This window comes from Penaeus vannamei, chromosome 5, assembly GCF_042767895.1.
Source record: "Penaeus vannamei isolate JL-2024 chromosome 5, ASM4276789v1, whole genome shotgun sequence".
Taxonomy (NCBI): Eukaryota; Metazoa; Arthropoda; class Malacostraca; order Decapoda; family Penaeidae; genus Penaeus; species Penaeus vannamei.
Genome location: NC_091553.1, coordinates 875242 through 895241, shown reverse-complemented (window position 1 = coordinate 895241; position 20000 = coordinate 875242). Strand labels below are relative to the sequence as shown.

At 44.1% G+C, this 20000-nt stretch overlaps 1 protein-coding gene across 1 annotated transcript in view; it reads right to left on the bottom strand.

Moving 5' to 3' along the window:
- The window catches only part of LOC138861872 (uro-adherence factor A-like), a 15558-nt gene extending 1719 nt beyond the window's left edge, over positions 1 to 13839 (bottom strand). The window contains exons 1-10 of the mRNA XM_070122280.1: positions 13784 to 13839; positions 12723 to 12831; positions 10825 to 10963; positions 8247 to 8707; positions 5514 to 5630; positions 4970 to 5108; positions 4572 to 4694; positions 4256 to 4402; positions 4056 to 4156; positions 1936 to 2190 (exon numbers count right to left, since the gene is read on the bottom strand). Coding sequence (XP_069978381.1) covers positions 1936 to 2190; positions 4056 to 4156; positions 4256 to 4402; positions 4572 to 4694; positions 4970 to 5108; positions 5514 to 5630; positions 8247 to 8707; positions 10825 to 10963; positions 12723 to 12831; positions 13784 to 13839 — 1647 coding nt within the window. The remainder of the gene's footprint in view (positions 1 to 1935; positions 2191 to 4055; positions 4157 to 4255; positions 4403 to 4571; positions 4695 to 4969; positions 5109 to 5513; positions 5631 to 8246; positions 8708 to 10824; positions 10964 to 12722; positions 12832 to 13783) is intronic.
- Positions 13840 to 20000: the final 6161 nt, after the last annotated feature.

The window sequence follows — 20000 nt, the reverse complement described above, 5'->3', positions numbered from 1 at the left end:
ACGAAGTGTGGGAACTACTAAAGCACAAGCTCAGAATGAAAGAGTGAAGATGTTAGATGAATGTTTTGTAGTTAAAGATGAAATTTTCTTGAGGGAAGGAAAAGTAAAATAAAAAAGAAAAAGAAAAGAATAGAAATGTCCAGGATATCAAAATGAGAATGGAAAATAGCAAAGAAAAAATATATGTAAAAACTAGACAACCCATATATAAGCCTTTTCCAAGCGCAATCCTGGTCGAGGCCAAAACATGATGGCAACGATGATGACAATGATGATATAAGGATAATACGCTGATACCAGTGGCAGTGTTGATAATTATTCTGATAACGTGAAGAAGAAGAATAACAGGAGTGATGCAATAACAACGGTGATAACGATGAATGAACAAAATGAAACTGAAATATTATTATCGTTGTTATTATTATTATCAATGTTATCATTATCATTACTACTATCATTATTATCATCATAATTATACTTATCATCATTACTATTATTGTCATTATTATCATTACTATTATTATTATTATCATCATTGTAATTATCATTATTATCGTGTATCAATATTATAATTGATATTGTTATCATTATCATTATTATTTCTATTGTAATTTCTTCTTATTATCGATATTGTTATTATTTTTATCAATATCATTATCATTATCAGTAGTATCATATCATTATTATTATTTTCATTATTACCATTAACATTATTATTATTATGATTATTAATATTATAACCTTTATTATCATAGTTATCATATCATTATTTTTGCTGTAATTATCATCATAATTACTATTATCATCATTACTATTATCATCATTACTATTGCCATTATTATTATTATTATTATTATTTCTTATTATTATTGTTATTATTATTATCATTATTGTTCTTGTTGTTATTATACATATTACTATTATCATTATTATTATCATCATCCTCATCATTTTATTACTATCGTTATTATTGATATTTTCGTTATTTATTATTATTATTATTACTATTACTATTATTATTATTATTATTGTTAATACTATTATTATTATTATCATCACTAATATCTTTATCCTTATTATTATAGTCGTTCTGTTTGTTTACGTTTATAGAGAAATCTTTAAAATTTAGGGACTTCCAAAAAGGTCACCTGGCGGAGGTGTGATGGCCGAGTGGTTTTAGCATCGGACTCGGGTCAGCCGGCGACCTGGGTTCGTGGGTTCGAGTCCCCGGCAGGTCACTTTGTTCCCCTGGGTAAGGAACTTCACTTCAATTTCCTGATGTTTACGATGTGTATATATATTGTATGACATGATAACGGTTGATGGATGACGGCTTTGGATTTGACGAATTGGAGGACTGATTGATGGTTGATGGACTGGAACGGATGATGGATGACTCTGATGGACTGATGGACTGATGGTTGACGACTCTGGAACGGATGATGGATGACTCTGATGGACTGATGGACTGATGGTTGACGACTCTGGAACGGTTGATGGATGACTCTGATGGCCTGATGGTTGACGACTCTGGAACGGTTGATGGATGACTCTGATGGACTGATGGTTGACGACTCTGGAACGGTTGATGGATGACTCTGATGGACTGATGGTTGACGACTCTGGAACGGTTGGTGGATGACTCTGATGGACTGATGGACTGATGGTTGACGACTCTGGAACGGTTGATGGATGACTCTGATGGACTGATGGTTGACGACTCTGGAACGGTTGATGGATGACTCTGATGGACTGATGGTTGACGACTCTGGAACGGTTGATGGATGACTCTGATGGACTGATGGTTGACGACTCTGGAACGGTTGGTGGATGACTCTGATGGACTGATGGACTGATGGTTGACGACTCTGGAACGGTTGATGGATGACTCTGATGGACTGATGGTTGACGACTCTGGAACGGTTGATGGATGACTCTGATGGACTGGTGGTTGACGACTCTGGAACGGATGATGGATGACTCTGATGGACTGATGGTGACGGACTCTGGAATGGTTGATGGATGACTCTGATGGACTGATGGTTGACGACTCTGGAACGGTTGATGGATGACTCTGATGGACTGATGGTTGACGACTCTGGAACGGTTGGTGGATGACTCTAATGGACTGATGGTTGACGACTCTGGAACGGTTGGTGGATGACTCTGATGGACTGATGGTTGACGACTCTGGAACGGTTGATGGATGACTCTGATGGACTGATGGACTGATGGTTGACGACTCTGGAACGGTTGATGGATGACTCTGATGGACTGATGGACTGATGGTTGACGACTCTGGAACGGTTGATGGATGACTCTGATGGACTGATGGTCGACGACTCTGGAACGGATGATGGATGACTCTGATGGACTGATGGTTGACGACTCTGGAACGGTTGATGGATGACTCTGATGGACTGATGGTTGACGACTCTGGAACGGTTGATGGATGACTCTGATGGACTGATGGTTGACGACTCTGGAACGGTTGGTGGATGACTCTGATGGACTGATGGTTGACGACTCTGGAACGGATGATGGATGACTCTGATGGACTGATGGTTGACGACTCTGGAACGGTTGATGGATGACTCTGATGGACTGATGGTTGACGACTCTGGAACGGTTGATGGATGACTCTGATGGACTGATGGTTGACGACTCTGGAACGGTTGGTGGATGACTCTGATGGACTGATGGTTGACGACTCTGGAACGGATGATGGATGACTCTGATGGACTGATGGTTGACGACTCTGGAACGGTTGATGGATGACTCTGATGGACTGATGGTTGACGACTCTGGAACGGTTGATGGATGACTCTGATGGACTGATGGTTGACGACTCTGGAACGGATGATGGATGACTCTGATGGTCTGGTGGTTGACGACTCTGGAACGGTTGATGGATGACTCTGATGGACTGGTGGTTGACGACTCTGGAACGGATGATGGATGACTCTGATGGACTGATGGTTGACGACTCTGGAACGGATGATGGATGACTCTGATGGACTGATGGTTGACGACTCTGGAACGGTTGATGGATGACTCTGATGGACTGATGGTCGACGACTCTGGAACGGATGATGGATGACTCTGATGGACTGATGGACTGATGGTTGACGACTCTGGAACGGATGATGGATGACTCTGATGGTCTGGTGGTTGACGACTCTGGAACGGTTGATGGATGACTCTGATGGACTGGTGGTTGACGACTCTGGAACGGTTGGTGGATGACTCTGATGGACTGATGGACTGATGGTTGACGACTCTGGAACGGTTGATGGATGACTCTGATGGACTGATGGTTGACGACTCTGGAACGGTTGGTGGATGACTCTGATGGACTGATGGTTGACGACTCTGGAACGGTTGATGGATGACTCTGATGGACTGATGGACTGATGGTTGACGACTCTGGGACGGTTGATGGATGACTCTGATGGACTGATGGACTGATGGTTGACGACTCTGGGACGGTTGATGGATGACTCTGATGGACTGATGGACTGATGGTTGACGACTCTGGAACGGTTGATGGATGACTCTGATGGACTGATGGTTGACGACTCTGGAACGGATGATGGATGACTCTGATGGACTGATGGTTGACGACTCTGGAACGGATGATGGATGACTCTGATGGACTGATGGTTGACGACTCTGGAACGGTTGATGGATGACTCTGATGGACTGATGGACTGATGGTTGACGACTCTGGAACGGTTGATGGATGACTCTGATGGACTGATGGTTGACGACTCTGGAACGGATGATGGATGACTCTGATGGACTGATGGTTGACGACTCTGGAACGGATGATGGATGACTCTGATGGACTGATGGTTGACGACTCTGGAACGGTTGATGGATGACTCTGATGGACTGATGGACTGATGGTTGACGACTCTGGAACGGTTGATGGATGACTCTGATGGACTGATGGTTGACGACTCTGGAACGGTTGGTGGATGACTCTGATGGACTGATGGTTGACGACTCTGGAACGGTTGATGGATGACTCTGATGGACTGATGGTTGACGACTCTGGAACGGATGATGGATGACTCTGATGGACTGATGGTTGACGACTCTGGGACGGTTGGTGGATGACTCTGATGGACTGATGGACTGATGGTTGACGACTCTGGAACGGATGATGGATGACTCTGATGGACTGATGGACTGATGGTTGACGACTCTGGAACGGATGATGGATGACTCTGATGGACTGATGGTTGACGACTCTGGAACGGTTGATGGATGACTCTGATGGACTGATGGTTGACGACTCTGGGACGGTTGGTGGATGACTCTGATGGACTGATGGTTGACGACTCTGGGACGGTTGGTGGATGACTCTGATGGACTGATGGACTGATGGTTGACGACTCTGGAACGGATGATGGATGACTCTGATGGACTGATGGTTGACGACTCTGGAACGGTTGATGGATGACTCTGATGGACTGATGGTTGACGACTCTGGAACGGTTGATGGATGACTCTGATGGACTGATGGTTGACGACTCTGGAACGGTTGATGGATGACTCTGATGGACTGATGGACTGATGGTTGACGACTCTGGAACGGATGATGGATGACTCTGATGGACTGATGGTTGACGACTCTGGGACGGTTGGTGGATGACTCTGATGGACTGATGGACTGATGGTTGACGACTCTGGAACGGATGATGGATGACTCTGATGGACTGATGGTTGACGACTCTGGAACGGTTGATGGATGACTCTGATGGACTGATGGTTGACGACTCTGGAACGGTTGATGGATGACTCTGATGGACTGATGGTTGACGACTCTGGAACGGTTGATGGATGACTCTGATGGACTGATGGTTGACGAGTCTGGAACGGTTGATGGATGACTCTGATGGACTGATGGTTGACGACTCTGGAACGGTTGGTGGATGACTCTGATGGACTGATGGTTGACGACTCTGGAACGGATGATGGATGACTCTGATGGACTGATGGTTGACGACTCTGGAACGGTTGGTGGATGACTCTGATAGACTGATGGTTGACGACTCTGGAACGGTTGATGGATGACTCTGATGGACTGATGGTTGACGACTCTGGAACGGATGATGGATGACTCTGATGGACTGATGGTTGACGACTCTGGAACGGTTGATGGATGACTCTGATGGACTGATGGTTGACGACTCTGGAACGGATGATGGATGACTCTGATGGACTGATGGTTGACGACTCTGGAACGGATGATGGATGACTCTGATGGACTGATGGTTGACGACTCTGGAACGGTTGATGGATGACTCTGATGGACTGATGGTTGGCGACTCTGGAACGGTTGATGGATGACTCTGATGGACTGATGGTTGGCGACTCTGGAACGGATGATGGATGACTCTGATGGACTGATGGACTGATGGTTGACGACTCTGGAACGGTTGATGGATGACTCTGATGGACTGATGGACTGATGGTTGACGACTCTGGAACGGTTGATGGATGACTCTGATGGACTGATGGTTGACGACTCTGGAACGGTTGATGGATGACTCTGATGGACTGATGGTTGACGACTCTTGAACGGTTGGTGGATGACTCTGATGGACTGATGGTTGACGACTCTGGAACGGTTGATGGATGACTGATGGACTGATGGACTGATGGTTGACGACTCTGGAACGGATGATAGATGACTGATGGACTGATGGTTGACGACTCTGGAACGGATGATGGATGACTCTGATGGACTGATGGTTGACGACTCTGGAACGGATGATGGATGACTCTGATGGACTGATGGTTGACGACTCTGGAACGGATGATGGATGACTCTGATGGACTGATGGTTGACGACTCTGGAACGGTTGATGGATGACTCTGATGGACTGATGGTTGACGACTCTGGAACGGTTGATGGATGACTCTGATGGACTGATGGTTGACGACTCTGGAACGGTTGGTGGATGACTCTGATGGACTGATGGTTGACGACTCTGGAACGGTTGATGGATGACTCTGATGGACTGATGGACTGATGGTTGACGACTCTGGAACGGTTGATGGATGACTCTGATGGACTGATGGACTGATGGTTGACGACTCTGGAACGGTTGATGGATGACTCTGATGGACTGATGGTTGACGAGTCTGGAACGGTTGATGGATGACTCTGATGGACTGATGGTTGACGACGCTGGAACGGTTGATGGATGACTCTGATGGACTGATGGTTGACGACTCTGGAACGGTTGATGGATGACTCTGATGGACTGATGGACTGATGGTTGACGACTCTGGAACGGTTGGTGGATGACTCTGATGGACTGATGGTTGACGACTCTGGAACGGTTGATGGATGACTCTGATGGACTGATGGTTGACGACTCTGGAACGGATGATGGATGACTCTGATGGACTGATGGTTGACGACTCTGGAACGGTTGATGGATGACTCTGATGGACTGATGGTTGACGACTCTGGAACGGATGATGGATGACTCTGATGGACTGATGGTTGACGACTCTGGAACGGTTGGTGGATGACTCTGATGGACTGATGGTTGACGACTCTGGAACGGATGATGGATGACTCTGATGGACTGATGGTTGACGACTCTGGAACGGTTGATGGATGACACTGATGGACTGATGGTTGACGACTCTGGAACGGATGATGGATGACTCTGATGGACTGATGGACTGATGGTTGACGACTCTGGAACGGATGATGGATGACTCTGATGGACTGATGGTTGACGACTCTGGAACGGTTGATGGATGACTCTGATGGACTGATGGTTGACGACTCTGGAACGGATGATGGATGACTCTGATGGACTGATGGTTGACGACTCTGGAACGGTTGGTGGATGACTCTGATGGACTGATGGTTGACGACTCTGGAACGGATGATGGATGACTCTGATGGACTGATGGTTGACGACTCTGGAACGGTTGATGGATGACACTGATGGACTGATGGTTGACGACTCTGGAACGGATGATGGATGACTCTGATGGACTGATGGACTGATGGTTGACGACTCTGGAACGGATGATGTGGATGACTCTGATGGACTGATGGTTGACGACTCTGGAACGGATGATGGATGACTCTGATGGACTGATGGTTGACGACTCTGGACCGGTTGATGGATGACTCTGATGGACTGATGGTTGACGACTCTGGACCGGTTGATGGATGACTCTGATGGACTGATGGACTGATGGTTGACGACTCTGGAACGGTTGATGGATGACTCTGATGGACTGATGGTTGACGACTCTGGAACGGATGATGGATGACTCTGATGGACTGATGGTTGACGACTCTGGACCGGTTGATGGATGACTCTGATGGACTGATGGTTGACGACTCTGGACCGGTTGATGGATGACTCTGATGGACTTGATGGACTGATGGTTGACGACTCTGGAACGGTTGATGGATGACTCTGATGGACTGGTGGTTGACGACTCTGGAACGGACGATGGATGACTCTGATGGACTGATGGACTGATGGTTGACGACTCTGGAACGGATGATGGATGACTCTGATGGACTGATGGTTGACGACTCTGGAACGGTTGATGGATGACTCTGATGGACTGATGGTTGACGACTCTGGAACGGTTGATGGATGACTCTGATGGACTGATGGTTGACGACTCTGGAACGGTTGATGGATGACTCTGATGGACTGATGGACTGATGGTTGACGACTCTGGAACGGATGATGGATGACTCTGATGGACTGATGGTTGACGACTCTGGAACGGTTGATGGATGACTCTGATGGACTGATGGTTGACGACTCTGGAACGGTTGATGGATGACTCTGATGGACTGATGGTTGACGACTCTGGAACGGTTGATGGATGACTCTGATGGACTGATGGTTGACGACTCTGGAACGGTTGATGGATGACTCTGATGGACTGATGGACTGATGGTTGACGACTCTGGAACGGATGATGGATGACTCTGATGGACTGATGGTTGACGACTCTGGAACGGTTGATGGATGACTCTGATGGACTGATGGTTGACGACTCTGGAACGGTTGATGGATGACTCTGATGGACTGATGGTTGACGACTCTTTAACGGTTGATGGATGACTCTGATGGACTGATGGTTGACGACTCTGGAACGGTTGATGGATGACTCTGATGGACTGATGGTTGACGACTCTGGAACGGTTGATGGATGACTCTGATGGACTGATGGTTGACGACTCTGGAACGGATGATGGATGACTCTGATGGACTGATGGTTGACGACTCTGGAACGGTTGGTGGATGACTCTGAAGGACTGATGGTTGACGACTCTGGAACGGATGATGGATGACTCTGATGGACTGATGGTTGACGAGTCTGGAACGGTTGATGGATGACTCTGATGGACTGATGGTTGACGACTCTGGAACGGTTGGTGGATGACTCTGAAGGACTGATGGTTGACGACTCTGGAACGGTTGGTGGATGACTCTGAAGGACTGATGGTTGACGACTCTGGAACGGATGATGGATGACTCTGATGGACTGATGGTTGACGACTCTGGAACGGTTGGTGGATGACTCTGAAGGACTGATGGTTGACGACTCTGGAACGGTTGGTGGATGACTCTGAAGGACTGATGGTTGACGACTCTGGAACGGTTGATGGATGACTCTGATGGACTGATGGTTGACGACTCTGGAACGGTTGGTGGATGACTCTGATGGACTGATGGTTGACGACTCTGGAACGGTTGATGGATGACTCTGATGGACTGATGGTTGACGACTCTGGAACGGTTGATGGATGACTCTGATGGACTGATGGTTGACGACTCTGGAACGGTTGATGGATGACTCTGATGGACTGATGGTTGACGACTCTGGAACGGTTGATGGATGACTCTGATGGACTGATGGACTGATGGTTGACGACTCTGGAACGGTTGATGGATGACTCTGATGGACTGATGGTTGACGACTCTGGAACGGTTGATGGATGACTCTGATGGACTGATGGTTGACGACTCTGGAACGGTTGATGGATGACTCTGATGGACTGATGGTTGACGACTCTGGAACGGTTGATGGATGACTCTGATGGACTGATGGACTGATGGTTGACGACTCTGGAACGGTTGATGGATGACTCTGATGGACTGATGGTTGACGACTCTGGAACGGTTGATGGATGACTCTGATGGACTGATGGTTGACGACTCTGGAACGGATGATGGATGACTCTGATGGACTGATGGTTGACGACTCTGGAACGGATGATGGATGACTCTGATGGACTGATGGTTGACGACTCTGGAACGGATGATGGATGACTCTGATGGACTGATGGTTGACGACTCTGGAACGGATGATGGATGACTCTGATGGACTGATGGTTGACGACTCTGGAACGGTTGATGGATGACTCTGATGGACTGATGGTTGACGACTCTGGAACGGATGATGGATGACTCTGATGGACTGATGGTTGACGACTCTGGAACGGTTGATGGATGACTCTGATGGACTGATGGTTGACGACTCTGGAACGGTTGATGGATGACTCTGATGGACTGATGGTTGACGACTCTGGAACGGTTGATGGATGACTCTGATGGACTGATGGTTGACGACTCTGGAACGGTTGATGGATGACTCTGATGGACTGATGGTTGACGACTCTGGAACGGTTGATGGATGACTCTGATGGACTGATGGTTGACGACTCTGGAACGGTTGATGGATGACTCTGATGGACTGATGGTTGACGACTCTGGAACGGTTGATGGATGACTCTGATGGACTGATGGTTGACGACTCTGGAACGGTTGATGGATGACTCTGATGGACTGATGGATTGATGGTTGACGACTCTGGAACGGTTGATGGATGACTCTGATGGACTGATGGTTGACGACTCTGGAACGGTTGATGGATGACTCTGATGGACTGATGGTTGACGACTCTGGAACGGATGATGGATGACTCTGATGGACTGATGGTTGACGACTCTGGAACGGTTGATGGATGACTCTGATGGACTGATGGTTGACGACTCTGGAACGGTTGATGGATGACTCTGATGGACTGATGGTTGACGACTCTGGAACGGTTGATGGATGACTCTGATGGACTGATGGTTGACGACTCTGGAACGGTTGATGGATGACTCTGATGGATTGATGGTTGACGACTCTGGAACGGTTGATGGATGACTCTGATGGACTGATGGACTGATGGTTGACGACTCTGGAACGGTTGATGGATGACTCTGATGGACTGATGGTTGACGACTCTGGAACGGATGATGGATGACTCTGATGGACTGATGGACTGATGGTTGACGACTCTGGAACGGTTGATGGATGACTCTGATGGACTGATGGTTGACGACTCTGGAACGGTTGATGGATGACTCTGATGGACTGATGGTTGACGACTCTGTAACGGTTGATGGATGACTCTGATGGACTGATGGTTGACGACTCTGGAACGGTTGATGGATGACTCTGATGGACTGGTGGTTGACGACTCTGGAACGGATGATGGATGACTCTGATGGACTGATGGTTGACGACTCTGGAACGGATGATGGATGACTCTGATGGACTGATGGTTGACGACTCTGGAACGGTTGATGGATGACTCTGATGGACTGATGGTTGACGACTCTGGAACGGTTGATGGATGACTCTGATGGACTGATGGTTGACGACTCTGGAACGGTTGATGGATGACTCTGATGGACTGATGGATGACGACTCTGGAACGGTTGATGGATGACTCTGATGGACTGATGGAGTGATGGTTGACGACTCTGGAACGGTTGGTGGATGACTCTGATGGACTGATGGTTGACGACTCTGGAACGGTTTATGGATGAGTCTGATGGACTGATGGTTGACGAGTCTGGAACGGTTGATGGATGAGTCTGATGGACTGATGGTTGACGACTCTGGAACGGTTGATGGATGACTCTGATGGACTGATGGTTGACGACTCTGGAACGGTTGATGGATGACTCTGATGGACTGATGGTTGACGACTCTGGAACGGTTGATGGATGAGTCTGATGGACTGATGGATTGATGGTTGACGACTCTGGAACGGTTGATGGATGACTCTGATGGACTGATGGTTGACGACTCTGGAACGGTTGATGGATGACTCTGATGGACTGATGGACTGATGGTTGACGACTCTGGAACGGTTGATGGATGACTCTGATGGACTGATGGACTGATGGTTGACGACTCTGGAACGGTTGATGGATGACTCTGATGGACTGATGGACTGATGGTTGACGACTCTGGAACGGATGATGGATGACTCTGATGGACTGATGGTTGACGACTCTGGAACGGTTGATGGATGAGTCTGATGGACTGATGGTTGACGACTCTGGAACGGTTGATGGATGACTCTGATGGACTGATGGTTGACGACTCTGGAACGGTTGATGGATGACTCTGATGGACTGATGGTTGACGACTCTGGAACGGATGATGGATGACTCTGATGGACTGATGGTTGACGACTCTGGAACGGTTGATGGATGAGTCTGATGGACTGATGGTTGACGACTCTGGAACGGTTGATGGATGAGTCTGATGGACTGATGGTTGACGACTCTGGAACGGTTGATGGATGACTCTGATGGACTGATGGTTGACGACTCTGGAACGGATGATGGATGACTCTGATGGACTGATGGTTGACGACTCTGGAACGGATGATGGATGACTCTGATGGACTGATGGTTGACGACTCTGGAACGGTTGATGGATGAGTCTGATGGACTGATGGTTGACGACTCTGGAACGGTTGATGGATGACTCTGATGGACTGATGGTTGACGACTCTGGAACGGTTGATGGATGATTCTGATGGACTGATGGTTGACGACTCTGGAACGGTTGATGGATGACTCTGATGGACTGATGGTTGACGACTCTGGAACGGTTGATGGATGACTCTGATGGACTGATGGTTGACGACTCTGGAACGGTTGATGGATGACTCTGATGGACTGGTGGTTGACGACTCTGGAACGGTTGATGGATGACTCTGATGGACTGATGGACTGATGGTTGACGACTCTGGAACGGTTGATGGATGACTCTGATGGACTGATGGTTGACGACTCTGGAACGGTTGATGGATGACTCTGATGGACTGATGGACTGATGGTTGACGACTCTGGAACGGATGATGGATGACTCTGATGGACTGATGGTTGACGACTCTGGAACGGTTGATGGATGACTCTGATGGACTGATGGACTGATGGTTGACGACTCTGGAACGGTTGATGGATGACTCTGATGGACTGATGGGCTGATGGTTGACGACTCTGGAACGGTTGATGGATGACTCTGATGGACTGATGGACTGATGGTTGACGACTCTGGAACGGTTGATGGATGACTCTGATGGACTGATGGTTGACGACTCTGGAACGGTTGATGGATGACTCTGATGGACTCATGGATGACGACTCTGGAACGGTTGATGGATGACTCTGATGGACTGATGGACTGATGGTTGACGACTCTGGAACGGTTGATGGATGACTCTGATGGACTGATGGACTGATGGTTGACGACTCTGGAACGGTTGATGGATGACTCTGATGGACTGATGGGCTGATGGTTGACGACTCTGGAACGGTTGATGGATGACTCTGATGGACTGATGGACTGATGGTTGACGACTCTGGAACGGTTGATGGATGACTCTGATGGACTGATGGACTGATGGTTGACGAGTCTGGAACGGTTGGTGGATGACTCTGATGGACTGATGGACTGATGGTTGACGACTCTGGAACGGTTGATGGATGACTCTGATGGACTGATGGACTGATGGTTGACGACTCTGGAACGGTTGATGGATGACTCTGATGGACTGATGGACTGGTGGTTGACGACTCTGGAACGGTTGATGGATGACTCTGATGGACTGATGGTTGACGACTCTGGAACGGATGATGGATGACTCTGATGGACTGATGGACTGATGGACTTATTATTGGCGTTCCCATTACCATTATCAATATCGTTATCGTATTAATCTTTTTGCTATTATGAGCATTATCATTATCAGTGTTATCACTATCGTTATTATTGCCATTGATGTTGCTGTGATTGTTGTTGTTGAGAAATAACGGCAATTTCTTGATTTCTACACGAGGGGAATTCTCAGGGACTTGGTGTTCACAATTACGAATTTTAATGTGTACAAGTATGTGCGTTTCTTTCGTAAGTGATTTCACTCTTGCTCATGATGAATATTGTAGTGAACTTCCCCTGGCTGTAGGCGGGTCATCCCGTAGGCTTTCGGGCCGCCTGTTCCCCTGACATTTTGGATCGTCGCTCTAGATAATCTACGTAGATCAACATTAATCTTTTTACTATTACGATCATTATCATCAATTTTATTGCTATTATCAAAATTGATGGTGTCGTGTTTGATAATGACATTTTTTATCATTTTCATCATAACTATAATGCAAAGCCGTCCTCTGAACAACTAACGTGCGGGGTACGAGATGCAGGCTTAGAGATAACGGCAATTTCTCTATCTCTACACGAGTAAAATTCTCAATGGTGTTTACAGTAATTACGATATTTTAATGTGTGCAAGTATGTGCGTTTTTTTCGTAAATGATTTTAATCTTGCTCATGATGAATATAATTGGTTATATATGAATTTGATTAATATTTAGGTTGTAATGTATATATTTTTAGCAATAGAAATAATGATATAGGCCTACTTGGTGTTAAAGAACCCTGTGTAGTTGACTGACAAGCGACAATATTTTTCGATCATTCGTGTCTATTTCCTTAGCAGTTGATGTATTTTTTTTCTTTTTTCTTTTTTTTACCTCTATTCATTTTTAAGGACGGGATTACGTAGACTAGATTATAGCATTTCCATTGTTGAGAAACATTTTGATTATTATCCTTTTTTGAGAATAAAATTGAATTGTTTTGATGTCTCCCTCTTTCAAACTGTCCACCTTCCTTTCTCTATATGTATATATGTATATATTTTCTGTCTCTCTGCCTGACGCCTTTCTCTCCGCCCTTTTCCTCTCTCGCTACTTCTTTCTTTTTCTCCATCTCTCTCTCTCTACTTCTTTCTTTTTCTCCATCTCTCTCTCTCTCTCTCTCTACTTCTTTCTTTTTCTCCATCTCTCTCTCTCTCTCTTTCTCTCTCTCTCTCTCTCTCATGCTTTTATCCGTTGACGTTGACCATTTTTGACCTTGAGTGTAAAAAATTGAATACTTGCATAGTGACATAAGGGAATGGAAGATAAGCATCGCAAAAACGCAATGAAAAAGTAACAAACATATCAAATGAAGGTTAAGATTCCCTTCATATTGCAACATAGTAAGAATTAAAGCCCACAAATAGATTTTCACTGTGGTTGTAACACCAGTTAGAGAGAAAGAGAGAGAGAGAGAGTGAGAGAGAGAGAGAGAGAGAGAGAGAGAGAGAGAGAGAGAGAGAGAGAGAGAGAGAGAGAGAGAGAGAGAGAGAGAGAGAGAGAGAGACTGGAGAAGTGAAAAGAGAAAAAGGGGGGTTGAATAGAGAGACACCCAAACACAGATTCATTTTGCTGAAAAGGACACAATTAAATAAAAGTGAACACAGTATCTATTCCCACCGGAAACAATAAAATATAATCCATATAAGTTTCCTCTTCAACACTATATCATATTTATCGTAAGCAAAGAGGGAGAGGTACATACACACATGTAGTGAGAGAGAGAGAGAGAGAGAGAGAGAGAGAGAGAGAGAGAGAGAGAGAGAGAGAGAGAGAGAGAGAGAGAGAGAGAGAGAGAGAGAGAGAGAGAGAGAGAGAGAGAGCTGGAGAAAAAGAGAGAGGAGTAGAGAGAGGGGCGTCAGGCAGAGAAAGATAGAAACAGAAACAGATAAAGAGAATGAGATAAACATCTATATATAGAGAGAGAAAGATGGAGAGTTTGAAAGAGGTAAACACACAACGACTATATTGATTTTTATTCTGAAAAAAACAAACAAACAAACAATGATATTAGTAATCAAATGTTTATCAACAATGGAAAAGCTATAATCTAGTCTACTTACATTTCGTCCTTAGAACAAAACAAAACACAACAAAACAAAAAACATTACAGCAACAGCAAGGGAATCAGACACGAATGATAGAAAACGAACGATTGTCGAAGTAGGCCTATCATTATGAATGTTCTTTTTGCCAATAAGATACATTACAATATATTCATGAAGTCCATAAACACAAGCAATTATATTCATCATGAGCAAGAGTGAAATCACTTACGAAAGAAACGCACATACTTGTACACATTAAAATTCGTAATTGTGAACACCAAGTCCCTGAGAATTCCCCTCGTGTAGAAATCAAGAAATTGCCGTTATTTCTCAACAACAATCACAGCAGCATCAATGGCAATAATGATGATAGTGATAACACTGATAATGATAATGATCATAATAGCAAAATGTTTAATACGATAACGATATTGATAATGGTAATGGTAACGCCAATAATAACATTTTCTAAACATGACCTGAGAAGTAATAACAACTCTAACAACGATAAGAATGATAAAATTTGCAGAAATTGTCTTCGCCGGGACTCGAACCCGGTATTCCCGCGTGAGAGGCGGCTGCGTTAACCGTTACGCCAGAGACTTGAGTAGAGTAGATGTATAAGAAAATAATTATCCAGAGAAGGAATTTTGTTATTTTATGTATATCTGATGCTGTTTGTTTATCAATTTGTTTATTCTTCTATTTTCCTCTGTATAAGGATGATACTGGAAGCAGACTTTCTCGGATTAGGTTATTTTCCCCGTGGGTTTTAATAATGACAGAGACTTCTATGGCGATAAACAAATGCCAATATTACTTCAACTAATGATTAAGATTAAAATATAGTATTGATAAAAATGATACCGATAAGGAAATCACAAATTTGATAATAATAATGAGTCTGACAATAAGACAAAAGTAACAACGATGGTAATATAATGATATTTGTTATTTTCATTATTAATAACAAAGACAACAATTATGATAATGATAGTAATAATATTGACAACGATAATAATGAATGGGAATAGTTAAAATATATAAAATAATGATAATAATAATGGTAGTGATAACTGCAATAATGACACATTTTAAAATGATAATAAAAGTAGCAACAATGAATAAAAGCCAATGATAAGAATAGTATAACAATGATAATGATTTTCTTACCGATAAGAAAAGGATAATGTTGATTATAGCTATGATAGTAATAATAAGAAAGAGAATTGATCATGATAACAACAATTATGAAAAAAATAATAAAAAATATATAGCAAAGATTTTAGAATATAGAATTGAGTTGCGTAATTTTTCTCTTTCTCTCTCTTTCTGCTGTTATGATTATAGTAATAACAATAGCAATAATAATGGTTTTAAAAGATAATATCAAGAGATGTAAACAAAACTCTTCTGTTTTGTCTCCGCCGGGGATCGAACCCGGTGTTCCCGCTTGAGAGGCGAAGGCGTTACCGTTACACCACAAAGACTTAAAAGAAACCGTAGAAGAAATAATTAAACACAGAAGGATTTTTTTTTTTTGAGGTGAGGGGTTGTTTATATACATCTTATTGCTTCTTTTCTGATTTCTTTGTGTTGGCCAAGGGCTGAGCTTTACCAACAATACCGCACTCTCTTATGTGTGCGTGTGCGTGTGTGTATATGTATGTGTGTGTGCGTGTGCGTGTGCGTGTATGTGTGTATGTGTGTGTGTGTGTGTGTGTGTGTGTGTGTGTGTGTGTGTGTGTGTGTGTGTGTGTGCGTGTGCGTGTGCGTGTGCGTGTGCGTGTGCGTGTACGTGTGCGTGTGCGTGTGTGTGTGTGTGTGTGTGTGTGTATGTGTGTTTTTCTATTTTCCTCTGTTAGTCTATTCCTTCGCCAAAGTTTGTATACTGGTGACACTGCCAACATTTCTCGTCTCGCTCACTAACTAAACGGGAATCGGGAGGCTGCCAATCCTGTTACTTGCACTGTTTCAGAAATATTCAGATTTTCATTGTCGAGACTCAGGCTCGTCTGACTTCTTATTGTTGCTGTTGTTATTTTCATGTTATTGTTGCTGTTGTTATTTTCATGTTATTGTTGCTGTTGTTATTTTCATGTTATTGTTGCTGTTGTTATTTCCATGTTATTGTTGCTATGATCACAAATAGTAGCCGTAGTCTTGGACTCTGTGAATTTCCCTCTTCATTCCTGGCAGCCGCTGGCGTTTCGTCTTCTGCTTCGCCCACGAGCTCGCTGCCCCTCGGTCGGCCTCCCTGCACCCAGCGCTGCTCCAAACAAGGTCTATATTAAGTACTTATATCGACCTTGGCCCCAAATGCGGGTTTTCCTTAATCCATCAGCGACGGGTAAAACTTTTGTCAGGTTTACGTATGCGCCGGCTTGTTGGCGCGCACTGGCAGTTTCCCCTGTTTGCGCCCGGCTCGATCGGTGGTTTGCTTTTAGTTTGACATTTAGCACCTAAAAGCTTTTATTTTTCTAAAATTTATGAAAATATTAAAATTTTGAAGGTTTACCTTCACTTTAGGTGCCATTGCCTAAAATCTTTACCATATAAATGAAGCCGCTACTAGTGGAGGAAAACAACCTCCGTCCGACGAGCCAGTGGCGCGGGAATGGGCATGGCATGGCATGATGCCCCCGGCGTTGGTCCACAACAGCCATGGCATGTACGTACGTGACACCCGGCGCCAGTTTAACGGAGCCTCGCAAATTCGCTCCGACCAAGGACGCCAATTCATCCACTGGATCGTCGCTGAAGCACAGCGGTTCAGGCACAGCTCTTCAGTGTCCTTTCAGCATCCGTTAACTGTAACCATATCCTAGGCAGACGTATTCTGAATATGAGGCAAGAGATGCTGACACTGACGCCGAACGCAAGTGGTCTCGAAGTCAAAGTGGTTTTTGTTCTGGTAATTCATTGATGAATCTATATAAAACATATATTCCGTAATTGCCATAGATATTGATAGCAGCTTTCCAAGCAAAATAAATCAGAACTGATAAGGCAAATAACGATTACGGTAGGATAGTATTCAGTAGGTATGACAAAACAACAACAATAATAATGAAGATTATCCCAACAATAATACTGATGATAATAATGATAACAATAACAAAGATAATGGTTATGATATCAATGTCAGTGAACATGATTGCATCAACGATTATGATAATTTTAGCAATAATGACAAAGATAATGATACTGAGGATATCATATCAATAACACAGAAACCACGCTATGCTCCAGTATTTCTCATTTTTATCATTATCATTTTTATCATATATGTAAATAATATATTTCCTTTCACTTTTTGTTAGAAAAGAAGAGTTGTGAAAAAAAAATCAAGCTAAATTTTAAACAGCTTTCTTTGTGATGATAGACAAAGGTGATGACTTGGATATGAACAACGACCCTGAGAAGTAGGAATTTGGCAATAACAGTCGTAGTTATGTTGCTAGTAATAATGGCAACGAAACTAATAGTAATGACAGTATTAATAAGGAAACTGATAATGATGATGACTATATGAGGACAAAGAAGATGATGATGTTAATGAAGATATGATAATAATAGCAAATAAGTAATAATGATAATGATAATAATGATGGTAGTGATAACTGCAATAATGACTCATTTTAAAAATAATAAAAGTAGCAACAATGAATAAAAGCCAATGATAAGAATAGTATAACAATGATAATTATTTTCTTACCGATAAGAAAAGGATAATGTTGATTATAGCTATGATAGTAATAATAAGAAAGAGAATTGATCATGATAACAACAATTATAAAAAAATAATTAAAAATATATAGCAAAGATTTTAGAATATAGAATTGAGTTGCGTAATCTTTCTTTCTATCTCTTTCTGCTATGATTATAGTAATAACAATAGCAATAATAATGGTTTTAAAAGATAATAATATCAAGAGATGTAAAGAAAAGTATCTTGTATTGTCTCTGCCGGGGATCGAACCCGGTGTTCCCGTTTGAGAGGCAGCTGCGTTACCGTTACACCACAAAGACTTGGAAAAGAAAAAGTAGAAGAAATTATTAAAAACAGAAGGATTTTTTTTTTTTTTAGAGGTGAGGGGTTGTTTATATACATCTTATTGCTTCTTTTCTGATTGCTTTGTGTTGGCCAAGGGTTGAGCTTTACCAACAATACCGCACTCTCTTATGTGTGCGTGTGCGTGTGCGTGGGCGTGTATGTGTGTATGTGTGTATGTGTGTATGTGTGTGTGTGTGTGTGTGTGCGTGTGCGTGTGTGTGTGTGTGCGTGTGCGTGCGTGTATGTGTGTGTGTGTGTGCGTGTGTATGTGTGTGTGTGTGTGTGTGTGTTTCTATTTTCCTCTGTTAGTCTATTCCTTCCCCAAAGTTTGTATACTGATGACACTGCCAACATTTCTCGTCTCGCTCACTAACTAAACAGGAATCAGGAGGCTGCCAATCCTGTTACTTGCACTGTTTCAGAAATATTCAGATTTTCATTGTCGAGACTCAGGCTCGTCTGACTTCTTATTGTTGTTGTTATTTTCATGTTATTGTTGCTATGATCACAAACAGCAGTAGTAGTCCTGGGCTCTGTGAATTTCCCTCTTCATTCCTGGCAGCCGATGGCGTTTCGTCTTCTGCTTCGCCCACGAGCTCGCTGCCCCTCGGTCGGCCTCCCTGCACCCAGCGCTGCTCCAAACAAGGTCTATATTAAGTACTTATATCGACCTTGGCCCCAAATGCGGGGTTTCCTTGACGGAGCCTCGCAAATTCGCTCCGACCAAGGACGCCAATTCATCCACTGGATCGTCGCTGAAGCACAGCGGTTCAGGCACAGCTCTTCAGTGTCCTTTCAGCATCCGTTAACTGTAACCATATCCTAGGCAGACGTA